The 17995-nt window shown below is 32.9% G+C and overlaps 2 protein-coding genes and 1 non-coding gene across 4 annotated transcripts in view; 1 reads left to right on the forward strand and 2 right to left on the reverse strand.

Moving 5' to 3' along the window:
* Window positions 1-1090: 1090 nt before the first annotated feature.
* LOC131938642 (transmembrane protein 53-B) lies at window positions 1091-11227 on the reverse strand. Of its 2 annotated transcripts, none has more exons than XM_059296754.1 (5): window positions 11209-11227; window positions 5501-5587; window positions 4824-5042; window positions 3837-4289; window positions 1091-3028 (listed from the first exon to the last, which is right to left on the reverse strand). In XM_059296754.1, exons 2-5 carry the CDS (start codon window positions 5564-5566, stop codon window positions 2819-2821), a joined length of 948 nt encoding a protein of 315 aa, XP_059152737.1. In that variant the 5' UTR covers window positions 5567-5587; window positions 11209-11227; the 3' UTR covers window positions 1091-2818. The 2 variants fall into 2 exon arrangements, with proteins under 2 accessions (XP_059152737.1, XP_059152736.1); XM_059296753.1 differs by lacking the exon at window positions 11209-11227 and adding an exon at window positions 10849-10908.
* A 367-nt stretch (window positions 11228-11594) lies between these two features.
* Trnaq-uug (transfer RNA glutamine (anticodon UUG)) lies at window positions 11595-11666 on the reverse strand. The gene has a single exon. It is a non-coding gene; the product is annotated as a tRNA-Gln (tRNA).
* A 4879-nt stretch (window positions 11667-16545) lies between these two features.
* The window catches only part of LOC131938641 (uncharacterized), a 55833-nt gene continuing 54383 nt past the window's right edge, over window positions 16546-17995 (forward strand). Inside the window, exon 1 of the mRNA XM_059296748.1 lies at window positions 16546-17007. Coding sequence (XP_059152731.1) covers window positions 16698-17007 — 310 coding nt within the window. The 5' untranslated portion in view covers window positions 16546-16697. The remainder of the gene's footprint in view (window positions 17008-17995) is intronic.

Consider the following 17995-nt stretch of genomic DNA (forward strand, 5'->3'; position numbering starts at 1 on the left):
TAGTTCTTAATTGAACCATATCAATTTGTCTTAGAGTTAGGACACATTTTTTTAGTCCGGACACATTTTTTTGTGAGGACACATTTTCAAAAGTCGGGACACATTGTTTATAATAGACGGCAAACAACAAGTCAATTTTTTAAACTTTACTTCCAAAAAGCATAGGTATAAAAAAAAATGACACCGGATCAAAAGTGTAACACTCTAGTGTAATCCTAATTATAACAATTTTATTCTATAGACAACACTTGTTTAACACAATATTAATGCATGTGTGCGAATAGCTACATTTTTGGATGCATAAGAAAAAAATTAAAAAACATTTTTTATAAATAAATTAAGGGAAGATAACTGTTTAAAAAATGACCCGTAAATTATATTCTTCATGACTATGAAAATAGACTAAATCACTAATTTGTATATAAGTAGTATACACTGTTTGTTAACTAAATAGGTAATGCCATTAAATAATACCAATCAACTGAAGAATGGAAAATCCTACTAAGTAAGCAGATGTATTTGGAACTTGACAATTTTTAGTACTTGACAATTTAGTGCCCATATAAAGACCAAGAATCTTTTCTTTTTTTTTTTTTGCTGTCAGAAGAAAATAATCTCTAAGTTTAAACCTCACTCCTTTAAACGGAGTCAGATTTACTATAAGTAGGTCAGTCTTTGTAATGTTGGCCACACACATCAGTCAGCTGTAGCCCCAATAAGGCTATTCCCAGATGGTTCAATATGGCTATTCCCAGACGGTTCAATATGACTATTCCTAGCTGACTGGGAACAGCCTTGACCTTTGCAAAAAGGGGTCGCCACCCAAAAAAGTTTGGGAATGTTTAAACTAGTCTAATATTTCAGTATATAATACACCTGTTTCAATGGTAAATGATAATATTAAAAAACAAAAGACTAAATTATAGCTCCAGTCTTTCATGTTAATAAAAGCCTCTGTGCTTATTGCTCTAGCAGCACTTAAATCATGAGCAGTGGTACAAAAATGTAATTGTTGAATTCACTCTCCAAATGTTTTAAGTGAATCAACCCATCTCTTTATAACAAGAGACAAATTTCTTCCTCTCTCTCTCAAATAATGATAGAATTTTAAGTTATTGAATTCACTCTCCAAATATTTTAAGTGACTGAACCCATCTCTTTATAACAAGAGACCATTACCTTCCTCTTTAAAACAAGAGGAAAAAAATTTCATTATGGTAAAAGTTTCTAGAAAAATATTTTTTTTTGTTTATGAAAAAGTTACTGTACTTTTATTACAGCGAAGAAGTTTAATAGAAAAATACCCTGTGTAATATACTGCAAAGTTAATTTGAACTGTAACAATGAGCATTCATCACATGTTCAGATGTTCAGTTGAAGGGCTTACTCTAACAGAAAAAGGAAAAGAAGACAAAAAGAAAGCAAGTTGCTACAAATGTTTAAAATTTAAGACAAAAAAATTAAATTATGAAGAAAGTGGCATCAGATTAGGAAATACACTAGTACCTATATTTGTGTTAATCATTTCAAACCTATTCATTACAAAATGGGCATTTATGGTGGTTGTTTTTTTTTTTTAAATAATTTAAAAAAAAAAAAACAATAGTTGTTAGAAAATTAAAATAATTAATTATGCAAGTAAACTGTTTTGCTTGGGGTAGTTAGATTTAACAAACCAACTGCAGCAAACATGGTTGGCTCCCCTGGTGCCAAGATTTAATTGTTTCTATTATTTTTTAAATTTACCAGCTGTAAGAGAGAGTTGCTTAACAAGTGTTTTTTTTTTTTTAGATTTCTTGGATTGTGTTATTAAAAAATGAAAGGAATGTTTGTAATAAATAAAAACTAGCCATTATTGAGAAAACATGTGCAGGTGACATCAAAAGGACGAAAAATATATTGAGACAATTCTATAAAATATCAATGTATCAAATTAAGCTTTATAACAAAGTAATACAGAACCATTGTGTAAGTGAAAAAAAATGTATGAACAAGGTATTTATAAATACATTTGTCAATATTTGGGACTTAAGTAAAGTATTCATAAAATAGATTATAACTAGGGAGTTCAAACAATATTTTCATCAAACTGATGAAAAATATACACCATTATGATTTCAAGTTAGCATCTTGACAAGCAAAGAGAGAAATTAACATAAATAAAACAACAAGTGTATCAAAAAACTGAATTTCTAAGCTTTTCAACTAGAAAAACCAAGACAGTGAAACAAAATAAAATTCCAACAGTTTTTAAAAAAAATTTCACCACAAGCATGGAGTTTTTAAATAAATAAAATAACAAAAATTAAAATGCCATTACCATTTGTTAACAAGGAAGCAACAAAAATTGCTATAAAAACTAATCTTTTTTTATTGCTGAACAAAAGTTTAAGGTCTGCAACTGAGTTATAGAAACAAATAAGGATCTGCACTAGAACCTTTTAGACCTGCTGACAAGCATGAAAACTATAGCAAGATGGTAAAGGTGACATCAGCGTGTCTGCTAAAATAAAGTATATACACATTTGATTGTCTTGTATTTAATGACTGGTAAAAAAAAACATTTATCTAGAAGTAAAAAGCTAAGCTTAAAAAACTTAACTCTGCCTAACAGAGAATAACAAGTGTTCAAAACATTGCTTAGGAGCATTTATGCTTATAACTACTTCTCAATCAATTTCATCCTTTTATTTTCAATTAGGCCAATATCAACATTATTATGCAATCAATCTTGAATGATTTGCCAGATTGAAATGATTTTAGATTTGATTTAAATTTCAAAGAAAATGACTAGTTTTTCTCAAGTACCAGGAAGGACCTACAAAGCTTGCTTCACTTCTTTTGAACTCTTTCCCACGCTTCGTTTGATTTTGACTTCATCAGATTTAGTCAGACCCACACTTGTCAAGAACCTGAGCACTGCCTCCACATACTCATCTGGGTGGCGGTGGAAGTGGCTGACATGTGGGGAGCTGTCCCAGCACCGCGCCATCACTGGAATACCTGCTGACCTCCACTTTTTCATCACCTTAAAGATTGTCACAAAAAACACTGAGTCAGTAACACCGTAAAGACTGTCACAAAATACATTGAGACAGTAGCACCTTAAAGATTGTCACAAAATACATTGAGTCAGTTTTAAAGCCACCTAACACCTTAAAGATTTGTCACAAAAAATGATGAGTCAGTTTTTAAGCCACCTAACACCTTAAAGATTTGTCACAAAAAACAATGATTCAGTTTTAAAGCCACCTAACACCTTAAAGATTGTCACAAAAAACATTCAGCTAGATCTAAAAATCTAATCTTAAAACTAGAGCAAGGTCAAAATAAATTATTTTTATCTAACCCAGTTCAAAAGTTAACTTTGGCTTTTGTCATACGATTTAAGATAACTTTTCTTCAGGAATGCTGGGACTTTTAATTCAACTTAAAATCAAATGGCAAAGGTGTGCTCCGGTGACCTTGGAAGAGCAAAGGTGTGCTCCAGTGACCTTGTAGAGTCACGTACCTCTGATAACTTTATCTAGCACCTCACCAGTGCTTCACCTGACCTACATTTCAACTGATTACATAAAGTTCATGATGATCACTCAGTGACTAAAACTATCAATGAAGATAACAGACCAAGCACTTCATTTTCATTGTCATAAAACACCCTAATAGCAACTAGGCACCAGAATTTGAATCTTTTAATTTTTTAACTGAAAACAATAAATTGCAAATAAAGATTATTTGTGTAGAAGTAGAAGACAATGTCTCTTAATCCATGTAATATCTATTTGCAACAATAAAGTGTGAAAATACAGGCACCTGTACCATTGTGTACAACTTACCAGCTCTATCCTGGTGTCCACTCCAATGGGATCTGTTCTTGAGTAGAGCATCAACGATGGTAAACGTAATTCATTGTTATGAAAAGCGTTGGAAGACCGTATGTAGTGGGTGGTGACTTGTTTCTTAAAAATGTCCAAGTATGTCTCCAGTGATGTTTTTATCAGTTTCTGGCCAAGTTTATTCTTTACAAGCACGGAGGAAAATCCAGATGGGACACCTTCAAAATCTACAGGACTGTCAAAAATCTGGCCAACCAATCTGTTCCTGACGCTCTGGTATCTGTCCAGGTTCTGTCCCAGCTTGACCAACAGCTCACCGTACATGTAGCCTCCCACTGAAAAACCGTGGACCATCAGTGGCTTCTGGGAGAGGCTGTTGTCTTCCAGGATAGATAACAGCTCCCCCACTGTTTTCTGGGCTCTTGTGGGTATTAAAACCTGAGTAGGCTTCATCTGGTGATTAAATATCTTTATTTTAAAAAATGTGGTTGTTTGTATCAATGTACACATAAAAAATAAGGTAAAATAAAAATGTAATTTTAGTAACATCTGAAGGTAACAACAATATGGCACTAAAAGGACCTAAAAGTGAGCCAAGTGTACAAGGGAGGATCTACAAGTCAAAATTCAGGCTGAGGGGGGTGATGGGTGGATTTCAGGCCCATGTTAATGTCCATATGTTAAATTTAACAATAATTTAATGATATGTTAGAACAAACACTTAACCTGCACACAAAAAGTATCAAGTTAAAGTGGAGAGTTCAAATTTCTAAAAAAAAAAACCTAACTCAGCTGGTAAGTAAATCTCAGTAGCTAAATTTATAAAATCATCAAACTTATGTGGCCAACGACAACAGAAAAGACAGCTTTAAAAAAATATCCTCACAACAAAAAATAATTTAATAAAATATTTGCTATTATGAATCAGTTATTTAAATATACAAAAGTAAGCATTAAATCACATTCCAGGATCAAGCCATTCCTTACCTGTACACTGAGGACATCAAAGCCTTTGCTGTGATAGAGATTGCCATACTTGTCTAAGTGTCTCTGTTTGGCCAGCATCCAGCCAAACAACAACACCAGGGGCCTTGGAGACGCAGAGAACTCCTGGATGGTCTTCAGCTGGATATTTTGGTTGATCTTTTCTGTTTTTAATGGAGGCAAACTGCTTTCCTTTCGTAATATCAATGCAAAGAGTGGTGTCTAGAAAATACAATGAAACATTTGTTGAAACAAAGGTTAATGTTAACAAGAAAACATTTCCTCTGCATTCTTCACACAAAAAATTATTGGATAAATATTACAAAATGTTGCTTCTCTCATAAATCATAGTGCAAATAGGAAAACCAACTAAACATTACATTAAATGTAAATGAAATCATGTAGGGTTTTATTTATTTTTAAAAAATTAAAAATGGCCTATAGCTATTTAAGACTAAACTTCTATATTATTTGATACTGGAATTTTCTTTTTTAATAGATTCTAGTGATAACTCATCTGAAAATAAAATAGAGGCCCAAACAGTTTTATTAATTTATTATATTGCTAACTTCTGGGTTTATTTTTTTAATATTGGTTATGCCCCTTTACCTAATGCTAGAATTAGAAATAGCTAAAACAGATATAAAAATATGATTATAGATGGTTAATTTTTAAACACCTTATTTAAAAAGGTCGCTTGAGATCTGGCAGCAGAGTTCATATTTCTCAAAACAACTGAAGACATTTTGCTTTTTCGTTCTTAATTCTGTAGAAGAAAATCAATCTAATAAAACATAAGCCTGATGGCTAATATGTAAAATTTATTAAATTAAAATTGTAAACTCTCTTTATTTAATTTTACCCTGTTTCAACAATCAAAATTCTTATTCAAAATATCTTTATAATTACCTTAACAATTATTACAGCAAAAGCATAATATCATTTTTAAGTAAGCCTGATTAAATATATATAGGCAAATTTTAATTTTAGTTGCATAGGCCTGTAAACCAATTTAAGCTATGATCATTCTCTTCAAAGTGTAGAACTGTTATTAATGTTTCATCCAATTTTTAGACAGTACTTTTCTTCATATGCTCTGCTATAAAACTAGTAATGTAGGTAAACCCCTGCTCCAATAAATATGATCAAAGAAAAATAGCAAAGGTATTGTTTACATTTAAATAACTCTGTTTCAGAAAACAAGGACACACGTCTAAAAATATAACATTGGTAAAGCATTGATGAAAGCCTAAAATATTTCATCAGACTTTCTTCTAACCCTGCGGCAATGCTCGGGGGGGGGGGGGGGGGGGGGGTGGGGGGGGGCACCCTAGTATAAAATACTGAATATTAATGAATAATATTAAACTTTCTGTTTCTAGGCCAGTGGTTCTTAACCTGGGTACAGTGAGTCAGTCTCAGGTGTTTGATACAAGTCAAGACACACGCCTGACTCAAATGATTTGCGATCGGATTTTGTCAGTGTGAATGATGCCAATTCGAATACGACACTCAGATAACCCATGACATCATGACACACATACATTATGAATCATGCCAATGCCACCTATACAGGTGCACGTTGATTGTGTATATATGGGCAGTGAGGAACATACTTTTAATTTCTGTTTGGTGTCCCTATTAGTATTAGTCTACTTGTAACTGCTGTGATGGCATGTCATGTGATTTCTTTCTCTATATTTTGATCCCTGCAAACTATGTCAAGCAAAAAAAGAAAGTGGTCGGCGAATATGTACGATACGGATTCACATGTATAATGGAACTTGATGGGAGTCAGTGTCCTAACTAGGCAGCATGATTTGAAATGCCAAGTTGAGCAATTTATTCTAGCAACAGCAAAACTAAGAGAACACTTCTTTTAGCTGCATGGAGATGGAAATTAGAAAAACAAAGCTAATTGAATTCAATGTAAAGCAGTGCATTTCTGAACTGGTCTGAAAAGCAACAGCAGATCACTTTTGTGCACCTGTAAAATATATAACTATTTTCTTATTTGGAAAAATAAGCAATATTTTTTTTTCTATTAAGAGTTTGGTGAAAGTGTATATGAAGCTGGTGGGGTTCAATACCTCAAAAAATGTTAAGAACCACTGTTCTAGTCCCTATAGAGACTTAATCTACTGCACTAGAATGATATTTTTATCCATGTCAACAATAATGATGGAAGGACTTTCATCAACTGGTTCATGTCTCTTGAAAATCAGTATCAAACTAGATTTACATTCAACATATTGCACATGGACTCTAAAACAGGAGTGTTGATAATTTTTTAAGTAGTTAGTTAGTAGGCCTAATAAATTAACGTTAAAAAAAATAAATAAATAATATATCTAGGACTTAAATAAAAAATCTAATTAAATAGATAGGCCTATAAATAATAAATACTAATAAATAGGCCTAGTTGTAAGGTATTTATTAAATAAGCCTACTTAATAGTTTATAATGTTGGTAGATTTATTTAGTCTCTAACTTAGCCACAACTTTCAAGTCATGAATTTCAACACGTGAATAGGGTAGGGCCTGGTAAAAAAGAAATTTTTTAATGCGCATGTTTTATTCTATTTACTAGTATTTAGGGCCTATAACTAGATTTTAGTATAACTTAGCAAAATGAAAATGTGTGTATGGAGGGTGGGATAATATTTTAATAATCATATAATAGACCGTAATATTATGGCTAATTACATTTACTGTAATATGAAAACTATAGGGCATAAGGCTTAGGCCTAAATATTAAAATTAAAAAAAAATTGTTTGTTGAATAAAATTAAAAATAACTTTTGTTAGAGGCCTAAAAACTAAATAAATGACATTAAATCACTAAATTAACTAAATTATTAATTAAATCATCATGTCATCATGTGAAAGATCAGATGTCTAGATCTAGATACTAGATCTACAAGATAGATTAGATCATTAGTATTAGATAGTAAAACAGTAATCTATCGTTTTGGGTACGTAAAATCGCCCGCGGCTAGTAATGTATAAAAAAGTTACCTCATTGTCAAGGCTTAAATAGAAGTATATTGTGATATATTTGTGTCAAATATTGTAATTGTAGATAAATGAATAATAAACCTAAATCAATGGCAAATATATCAATATGGGTCAGAAATTAACTTTAAACAGCAGTGTTTGCGAGCAAGATTTGCTATAGAAACAGCAACCATTTGTAAAATAGAGTGGCTTCCCCCTGAATCACGCTCTTTAAGTTTACCGAAAAAACTTAAACAAGATGGCTGCTATAGTAAATGAGAATGGTTGCATCTGTTGGAAACATCGCTGAATCGCTAGTCTTCATTTATTACTGAAAAGTTATAATTCAATTGTTTAAAAACAGGTACATAAATGTGATTAAATGAAACAAGGAAACATTTTTGTATTTTTCAAAATATAAATCCTCCTCAAAATGTGAAATAATTATTAAAATGTAAGGAGTAACCTGTTTTTCACATTACTAGATCTAGTCGCGGGCGAATTTACGTACCCAGAACGATAGATTACCACTACAGTAAAACTTTCAGTTACTTAATACTTAGAGACAGAGATTCTAGATCTGCACCTTTAAATTTTAATTGAAGACCTTAGTGCTAAAAGTACTTAAGGATAAGCACCACGGATAAAAATTTTTTTTTTATTTAACACATTTCTGGATGTTTAATAAGTTCATATAATTATAGTTGTTAAACTATAGACAAAAATAATATATAGCCGTCAATAGCAGTACTGGTTGCCATGGAAACAGCGAAAAGGTGTGAAAACTAACACCTTTTCAAATCGCTAAGGCTTTGTTCCCATAAGAGATTTTAACAAACGGATGAAAGATTTAGATTTCTCAAACCAAACTATACATTTCTACGTTTACTCATTGCGATAGCTTGTACTCAATTTTTTATACACATTTTTACGTAAATTTATGTACAAAAATTAGGGGGTGGTGTTACAAAAATATCAATATTTCCTTAAGTATTGTAGTAAACTTAATGTACAAACGTAATTTTGTAGATTGTATAATGCTGAACGCACGTGGAATGTTTTATTCTTGTATGACAAAGGGTTCCAAAGCCTTAGCGATTTGAATGTCGAATTTTGAGTAAAAATGCAAAGTTGAGAAAACGTGAAAAGAAGAGCGGGAAAAGGCGCGGTGCGTTTTCTCTTATAGAAAACAGAAAAAAACGTCTTGTTATATGTGGAAGAACCATTTGTCTAATAAAATACGCTTTGATTTATGTTGTAAGCTTTAGATAGATTTTTTCTATGTAAGCAGAAAATATGTATACAACAGGTAATGAATGTATGACTATTAAGTATTACACATCCTATCAATCTAGCGGTATTCTCAGAACAGCTATCATCAAACCAGATAAAGTTTTGTTTGTTAGCCGGTCTTCTCACTTCAAAACAATGTCTTTCTCTACTCAAATTGTAGCTTACACAAGTTTATTGCCTTATGATAATAGCCTACAATACAACACTGGGTACAACGCTTGAGGCTAGACACGCCCCTCCACCCCACCCCACCGCTGGATAGTGCGTGAGGAACCGATGAGCCATAGATTACCAATGTTCATTCAACCGTGAATAACACATCTGTGTAGATAGGGTCAAGTACAGGGCCTAAGTGAATGCTTCCCAGCTATCCTATCTACTACTATTTAGTATTTACATTCGTTGCTAGCACACCCTATACCGAGAGATGGGCATACACATTAACACATGTGTCGTATACAGTCTGGTGTAAAGCCTGATGAACGCGTTCAAGCTTATCACAGCATGCCGTAACAAGATTATAAACCGGCCGTTGGTTGAATGGCGAGAAGGGAATGAAGGGGGTAAAGGGGATGGACAGTACATTCTTCAAACTGATAGTCATGTCCATGACGCATTGTTTCAGCTTAGTATAATTTTAAAGCGTACGCAACAGTGTTTAATATTGTTCAAGTGATAATCAACAGTACATTTCTAGGCAAAGTTTCAATTATTAAACTTAATGTTGTTGTATAACTTTAAAACAACAAATAGAAGAGTATACGCAAATGAGGTAAACAAACGAGACAGGCGATTGTTTTGTTTATCTAGAAACAAGATGGCTGCCTAGCACACGTGGTTAGTTGCAGCCTATCGTGAATTATTTTGATTTTCTGTACTATAATATGATTGGTCAAGCGTATCAATGAACCTCTTCCCATTCATAAATTTTACGCGCATGCCCTTATATGGAGTTTAATATAAAAATTTACTTTGTAGAAAACAACTTCTATCCTAATTATTTTTAGAACAAAAGAAAAGGTCACTACACCAGCGGGTACACGAGTGCTTGGCCCTTAGATTGCTGTAAAGTTTATGGTGCCTCGCGGGCAATAAATGATGTAATACCCGCTCGAAGATAGCCGCTGTCCGCGTAGTAGTGTGAAAACTTGCCGGGGGGTACCATGTTTCACATCGCAATAAACGGATAACCGTAAGCTGTAGAAGTCCGAAATGTTCGGGTTAGATAGATAAAAGGTATTAGTATCGAATTAAGAAATAAAAATTTTGGGTAGCAAAATTAACATTTTATCGAAAACATGGGTATCTTGTTCCCTTAAGTCACAAAAACAACATTTTGAGAAAAATGAGTTCAAAGATTAAAATTTACTATGAAACATTACGTTTTTATATTATTTGTTTGTTTGGAAGAGCAAATTAAATAAATTCTTCAATATCACTATTTGTTTATAAGATAAAGTTAAACTAGAGGAATAACGATCAATGCTTGGTTTGATTTTCACAAAAATGTGACTTAAGTACTTTTAGCACTGGGCTCTTCAATTTAAACTTGAAGTCCATTAACAAAGCATTTCAGGTTTAAACAGCAAAACGACTATGGATCTACAAATGACACCAGTGATACTGGCAGTTGCCAAATTAATTTCTTTTAATCATAATATTATTATTATAGGCTATAGAATCTATAGATCTACCGTGTTAATAATTTTATAACAATGCCATCAACGGGTTGTTTACCTGGTTTCTTTCACGCAGCAATGCCAGATCAAACTTATCATTAATAGATTGCAAGATTAGAACAGCCTTTACAAAACATCATTTTTCGAATTCAGACGGCTTGCCTACTAACATTGAAGTTAATATTTAAGTCAAGTTTTACATAAATATAATGGCTGTGGTGGGTCGATACAGCAGGTTGTTTTTTTTTTTAATTGTTTGATTTATAGATCTATATGGAATGAAGTGAAATCAGTACTCTACGCTTTGGGAAACGATGTGGTGTATAGCCTAGAGTCTATAAAGTTTACTTTTAACTCAACTAATCTATAGATCTACAGGAAATGGAGTTATAGAAAACAATCTGTATTTTATACTTACTGTGGACCCCAATATGATTAACCGAATTATCAGATTAAAATGTACTCTTTTCCCTTTATCTAACCTGCCAGTATGGCAAGCATACCGCAAACAGAGCTTAAAAAAGATAAGTTTGTGTCACACTAGAAAAAGGACCAATAAGAATTGTGTACTAGTAACCTCTGACCCATCGGAAGTGAAAGTCGTTTCTAGCAAACAAAATTTTGGAAGGCGCTAGGCTAAATGGAATGTGACTGTTAATGACACAACTGAATAAATCTAAGCTAGTTCTGAAGCTAACTTAAATTACAAGTATCTGAGAGGCTAGCTTCTTCGGTTGAGTAGAACTCGATCATCCATGGCAAAAATCAAAATAAATTTTGTGAACAAAACAAAAATACAACCCAAGGTCCCACCGAGATTTGAACTCGGATCGCTGGATTCAAAGTCCAGAGTGCTAACCATTACACCATGGGACCGCGTTACGATTCGGAACGACTGAAACAAGTAGCTTGTATAGTCTTTTTGGCCTAGTTATAAGTTGTTAGAATCTAGACTACCTACCTAGTAGATACTGCACGTGATTCTGATTACTTTTTATTTTCCTGTAGAGCTAGAGGCTAGATTCAATTCATTTTTAACAGATTAAAGCACTGATCTGTAATTAAAATCTAGGCTGAATTAGTGGGCCTCTATTATTATAGCATACAATAATTACATTTGAATGCATTACGATATAATATTAATTTTATAGGCCTATTAATATTATTATCGGCCTATATAATCTTTCTATATACTATCCTAATATATAAAACCCCACGTTCGCACATCTCTCTCTCTCTCTCTCTCTCTCTCTGTCTGTCCGCAAAATATTTTCGCCGGACATCACGTCAGAATCGGCAGCGATATATAAAGAACTTTTTACGGACTTTCGTTGAAAATAATATGTTAGATGTTTTAAATGTATAACCACAATTTTATTTAAAGAAGAAAAATAAAGGCGTATTCGAATATAGAGAAACAGTATTATTTATGCAACCGGAAAAGTGTATAAACTTGGGACAAGAACACATTTATCAATGACGTCGCTTATTGTTTACACTAAAACACTAAAACAAGAGCACGAAACTGATGACGTCATCTTCCGAGTTTAGAATTTTTAAAAATGAACTATTTCATTCAAATATGATTTAGAGCCAGTAGCGTACGCAGGGGGGAGCAGGGGGAGCGGCCGCTCCCCCTCTGGCCATTTTCAGCAAAGTGGCGCCTTTTTGGAAACTTTTTAAACTCAAAGTTTTAAACAATGATATTCGTTAAAAAAAAATATTTTTGGCCGGCACATCTATGTAAATCACAAGATTTCTTTTCATGCAGCAATTAAAGCATTATTGTACTAGTCTAGTAGTGTCTACGTTTACAACACGTATTAACAGCTGCATCAGTTTGCCATTCTAAAAATAACCATTACGATGCATTGCAATATTTAAAAAGCCTCTGCGGGTAGTACCACTTGGCAAGAGGGGTTTTAAGTTTAAGGCAACTGTATAATGTGGTGAACGGAAAAAAGTCACAGGAAAAAAAAACACAGAAAAAAAGTCACGGTTTTTGCTAGGAAAAAAAGTCACAGAAAAAAAGTCACAATGGAAAATTTTTATCGGAAAAAAGTCACAGAAATAAAGTCACAGAAAAAAAGTCACAAAAATATTTTTAGAAATATTTTGATTTATTTGTTAAGAATTGTAAAATTGTGTATGTTTATTACTGTGGGTTGCATTTTTTGATAGCATAAATTATTTATAGACGTTAAAGGCATTATAGTTTATAACAATTGTTAGTAAAAACACTCTAAGATAATTTACACAAAAATCTCAACTTTTGTTACGTATTTAGTTGAATACGCGGTAGAAAAGTTAATTGTGTTTTGCATATATTTTGCCGTGGGCTATTCTCTGGCCGACCTCTCCTCAGTAGGCATTGTCCGAAAGTATTGTGTATTGTGGACGTTTTGTGTCAATGAGAGCCTTTGAACCTTGTTGGCTTTCTGTTTTGATCCTAAGTTTTGTTATGTAATGAGCGTGGCAAATGTGGGCAGTAAAGGTGGTTGAACTAATCATAACTATTGTTGCGATGAGTTGAGGGCGGCAAAGCAGATGAACTTACCATTTCACGGTAATTTAGTGTTGGTATTAAAAAAAAAAAACACGATGAAAACCGTGGACTTTGGAGCATTCTATTAAATGCTATTAATATTATGTTTAACATAATTACAATTCATACTTAATACTTTTGGATGAATTATAAAAATTAATATGCGTATACAACCTGCACAGATTACATTACATTTAATTAATCCTGTTAATTTGCACTCTCTGAATATTTAATTAATACATAAAAGTATTAACAAATTCCATGCAAATATATATTTGTGACTTTTTTTCCTGTGACATTTTTTCTGTGTTTTTTTTCCTGTGTTTGTTTTCCTAATTGAATTAGAAAATGTTATACATAAAACTTCACACATAATTACTTTATATATACAGTTTGAATCGTGTGATTAATTTTAAAAAATGCAATACAGAAACAAATACAACTGATGTGGCATCTCTATTTAAATTTACTTATGAGCAAACTGCGTAGTGGTGGGGAAATTTTGACAAGGGCAACAACGTCATCACGATGAAGTAGTAGTATTCTTACAGTTTGGGCGATAGTGATTACGATTACAAATTATATGAAACAGTTACAACCCCCCTCCCCCATGGACCCCTCTGTAAAAAAAATATTGTCATAATACCACTGCTACTTATTTACATCTATTTCTATAATATATATTTGTGTAATATATATTTGTGTAATATATATGTATGTTTAGAACAGTCATCTAAAAACTGACGCTATGTTCACTCTGAGTTGGTTATCTCTCCCCCCCCCCCCCCCCCCCCACACACACACCTCACCACCACTATTGTGTAGAGCGACATTAATGTCACACCTAGGTATACACTGGGTTGGATAATTGACCTAAAGTGACCGGACAGTAAAAAGGTGTGTGAGCAATACAGAGATCTAACCCATACCTATCGCTATGTTAAAAATGATCTTTAAAGAACACAAAGAAGCAGTAGTTAATTAAAAAAAAACATATGATCTGAACTAAACAGACCGTTTTTTAATAAATGTAGGTTGTTATTCAGAATGCTTTTCTATAATATGGAAAAGCTTGGTTTTATACCAACTCTGATTTTAAAAACTTTCATTATGCTGTAATACTTTAGCATTTATGATGACGATATATTAAATTCTGATTATAGACAAAAACATTTTGTAAACACGAATAGTGTTAAACAATTTCATTATATTCTAAAGTAATTATTAATTTGTTTTGACATTTATAATTAAATGTGTAGATATGTACATATTTATATTAAGAGAGTGATTATTTCCCCTATTTCACTTGTCTTAAATAATTTCCCAGGAATTATTATGTAAGAAATTTTTTTTTACAAGAATTACAAAACAGATTGTGTTACGTTCGTTGTTTTTGGTTATAGTGTGTGTATATTTTTTTTGTCTAGATTGATACAATTTTTTTTTGTCGGCCTACATTGTGTGTTTTTTCTTATTTCTTCAGAGTGCTACTTTCAATTTATTTTACATCATAGCGAAGTAATGACATACAGCTAGTAATGACATACTAGTAATTATATATATATATATATATATATATATATATATATATATATATATATATATATATATATATATATATATATATATATATATATATATATATATATATATATATATATATATATATATATATATATATATATATAATACACGTATATAGAACGTGTTAAAAATTCGGCGCCTTTTTTTGCTCTTTTCGCTCCCCCTACAACGAAAACCTGGATACGCCTCTGTTTAGAGCTATGTACGCTATGAAATGTATACAACACGATTTTCTCGGCCTAAACTTAAAAAAAATTATTTTATCTATTTGGATTCTAGATCTAGAGATTCTAGATCTAGATATTGATCTAGATCTAGATGTTCTAGATCATCTAGATCTAGAAATTCTAGATCTAGATGATCTATAAAGCTAAGTTGTCGGGTGCCCGATAGGGCACTTCCCGGCGCCGCAGGCGCTTCAAATTTGGCAGGATCTTGCCTTGGGGCGACAGAACACGGGGGCCGGTTGGCCGAAAAGTCTACGATGAGGGGGTCAAAACTTACCTCGACTGACCGGCGCCTTATATGGGCGAATTAATTAAGCATTCAAATTCTCAATGTTTTCGAAAGCCTAAGCGAAGCTGGGCAGCATGCCTAGTATATTATAGAATATACTACTCAATCAATATAGGCCTATGGTCCGTATATGTCTACTAGGCTAGATCTATTCTATAAATCTATTAACCGTTTTAATTTATCAAGATAGTTATTTCATGGCTTTAAAAAAACCAATAACTCTTGTTTTACGCATAGGCATAGGTACAATCTAGGATAAACAGGATAATATTTATTTGATTGATTTATTTGATAGGACTTTACAATCTACACAGTGGGCCCCTAAGCAGATTTTTTGTTTTTTTATTAAGGTCATTTTAGGCCTAATTAAAAGTAATTAATGAGGCTTAGGCATAATTCTATTAAAATTGCTATCTAGCAAGTGTCATGAGGACTGGGACGCACTCAAGTTAAAAGTTTATTTTCCTCCAAAGTATTAATCTCTTCAACCCAGAGCCAAACCACTTCACTCGACGAGTCATTTGATTTGGATAGGGGGGGGGGGGGAGGCTATTATTTTCAGTGTGTGCTTGTATGGATCAATGTAGATTCTAGTTCTAATGTATGGAAGTAGCATCTTAAATTAGAAATTTCTATACTACTCTTGTTGTTTCAAAATTGTTAAACATAAAGCTAGGCCTAAGGGAAATAACTGCAATATTTACATTTAGGATTCCGTAGCCAATAGTCATTAAACTATTTTAAAAAAATATTTTAGTAGGTCTACATTATTTTTAAGGTCATTATAAAAACATTATGTTATTGTAATTGTAGATTATAAAAAGAGTCAACAATGAAATATAATTTTCATTAGGCCTACCCGTGGTATGTTAATTAAATAACACTCGATTTTCTTTTAAAATTCTTGTCCTGTTTAAATATTTATTTTTTCTTTAAGCTAGGTCTAGAATTTAGATCTAGATTCTATCTATACGGAGGTCTGTCGTATTTTTAAAAATTTATGGCGACTTTTGATCAAATAATTAATTCTTCCACATCAGATTAGCCACCGATTGTTATTGAAAGCCTGGCACCCCTATTACTAATGAGTTCAGTGGAACCTAGCACACGAAAACACGCCGCTTCTGGGCGGACCGATCGTTAAACATCAACACGGCAGGAGGGGTACCAGGGTGCTTCATCTCGCTCATCAAGCAAGCGCTCAAGCTGGAATTGCCGTGTGCCTCTCGCCCGTGTTGGAGGTACCTGAATGTGAAAACAACATGGGTCTCAGTTATCTTCCGCTGCCGACGGGCGGCGGGACCAAGCATTCAAGTATGGAGATGGGCCGGGAGGAAGGAAGAAAGTTATCGTCTGTTGTCTCATGGCAGGCCAGTGTCCCCACACAGTGTGCCCGGGTCAAAGTCGTGCACAAGTATCCAGAGAGCCTGTCAGTTCTGCCCATATCCTGGGATATTATTTTGTCTATCTACCGAGAGCTCGTGCGACTCATCAACCGCTTGCCCTTCAAGAAGAAGCTCATCGTCTGCATCGTTTACAGGGGGAGCAAGTTTCGGGTAGATTTGGGTGAAGGTGAGTAGGACAAAGTTGACTTATTTTTATTTAGGCCCCTATTTATATTTCATTTTATTATTTGCTCTAAGTTTTCAATAAAAATTAGGATCTAGATCTAGGAATCTAGATCTCTAGTGTTGTTTCATTTGTTTGCATCTCTTCTTATTTGATTTTTTAGTGCTGCCTCATTAACATTAATAAATTCATTAGGCCTAACTTTCTAAAAATAATAACCATTTAGGCCTAAGGCCTAAGAGTAAGGCTAATTTAAATTTAGCCTAATTAATTATTAGTAATTAAATGGCATAGGGCCTAATTAGTTTTTGATATTTAAGACATCATTAGTATTAGGCCTAAAATACTAAAATACCCTAAAGCTAATGATAGTGGCCTAATCTATATAGTATATAGATCTAGATCTATCTAGATTTCTAGATCTAGGCTCACACATTTGCATTGCTTTTGAAAAATTATATCCTTTGTAAAATTTAATCATCTAGATCTAGATCAAATCTAGAATCTAGATCTAGAATATATTCTATCATAGATCTAATGTAAGGCATATAGATCTAGGCCTACACCATTTTATTTTTATTAGGCCTTTAGGCTAACTACCACTAGAAATTGTAGGCTTGTTTATTTTAAATTCCTAATTTGCTTGTATTTTACTAACTATTTAGGCAAATATTTGGCCTGTGTGTTTTACTTCTTTAACCTTTTTATAAAAATAATAAAGCAGGACTAATTAATTAGGAAACCATATGCTTTCTTGTATGAATGAATCTCATTAGTCACTGACACACTCCTTGACTTGAAAGTATAGGAGACCCTACTCTAACTATAGTTGTACTGTGATTATTGTAACTTGACACTGATACAAGGTCTAGGACTATTACTCATCTACAAACTATTCCCTTTTCTTTCTTTATCTTTGCTCAGATTTGACAGTTTCTGATAACTGTTTGTCTTGATGCACTAACTGTGAAGTTCAGACTAAAAGATTTTA

Source organism: Physella acuta, unplaced genomic scaffold (genome assembly GCF_028476545.2).
Source record: "Physella acuta isolate Inbredline_101_S28 unplaced genomic scaffold, ASM2847654v3 ptg000254l, whole genome shotgun sequence".
Lineage (NCBI taxonomy): Eukaryota > Metazoa > Mollusca > Gastropoda > Physidae > Physella > Physella acuta.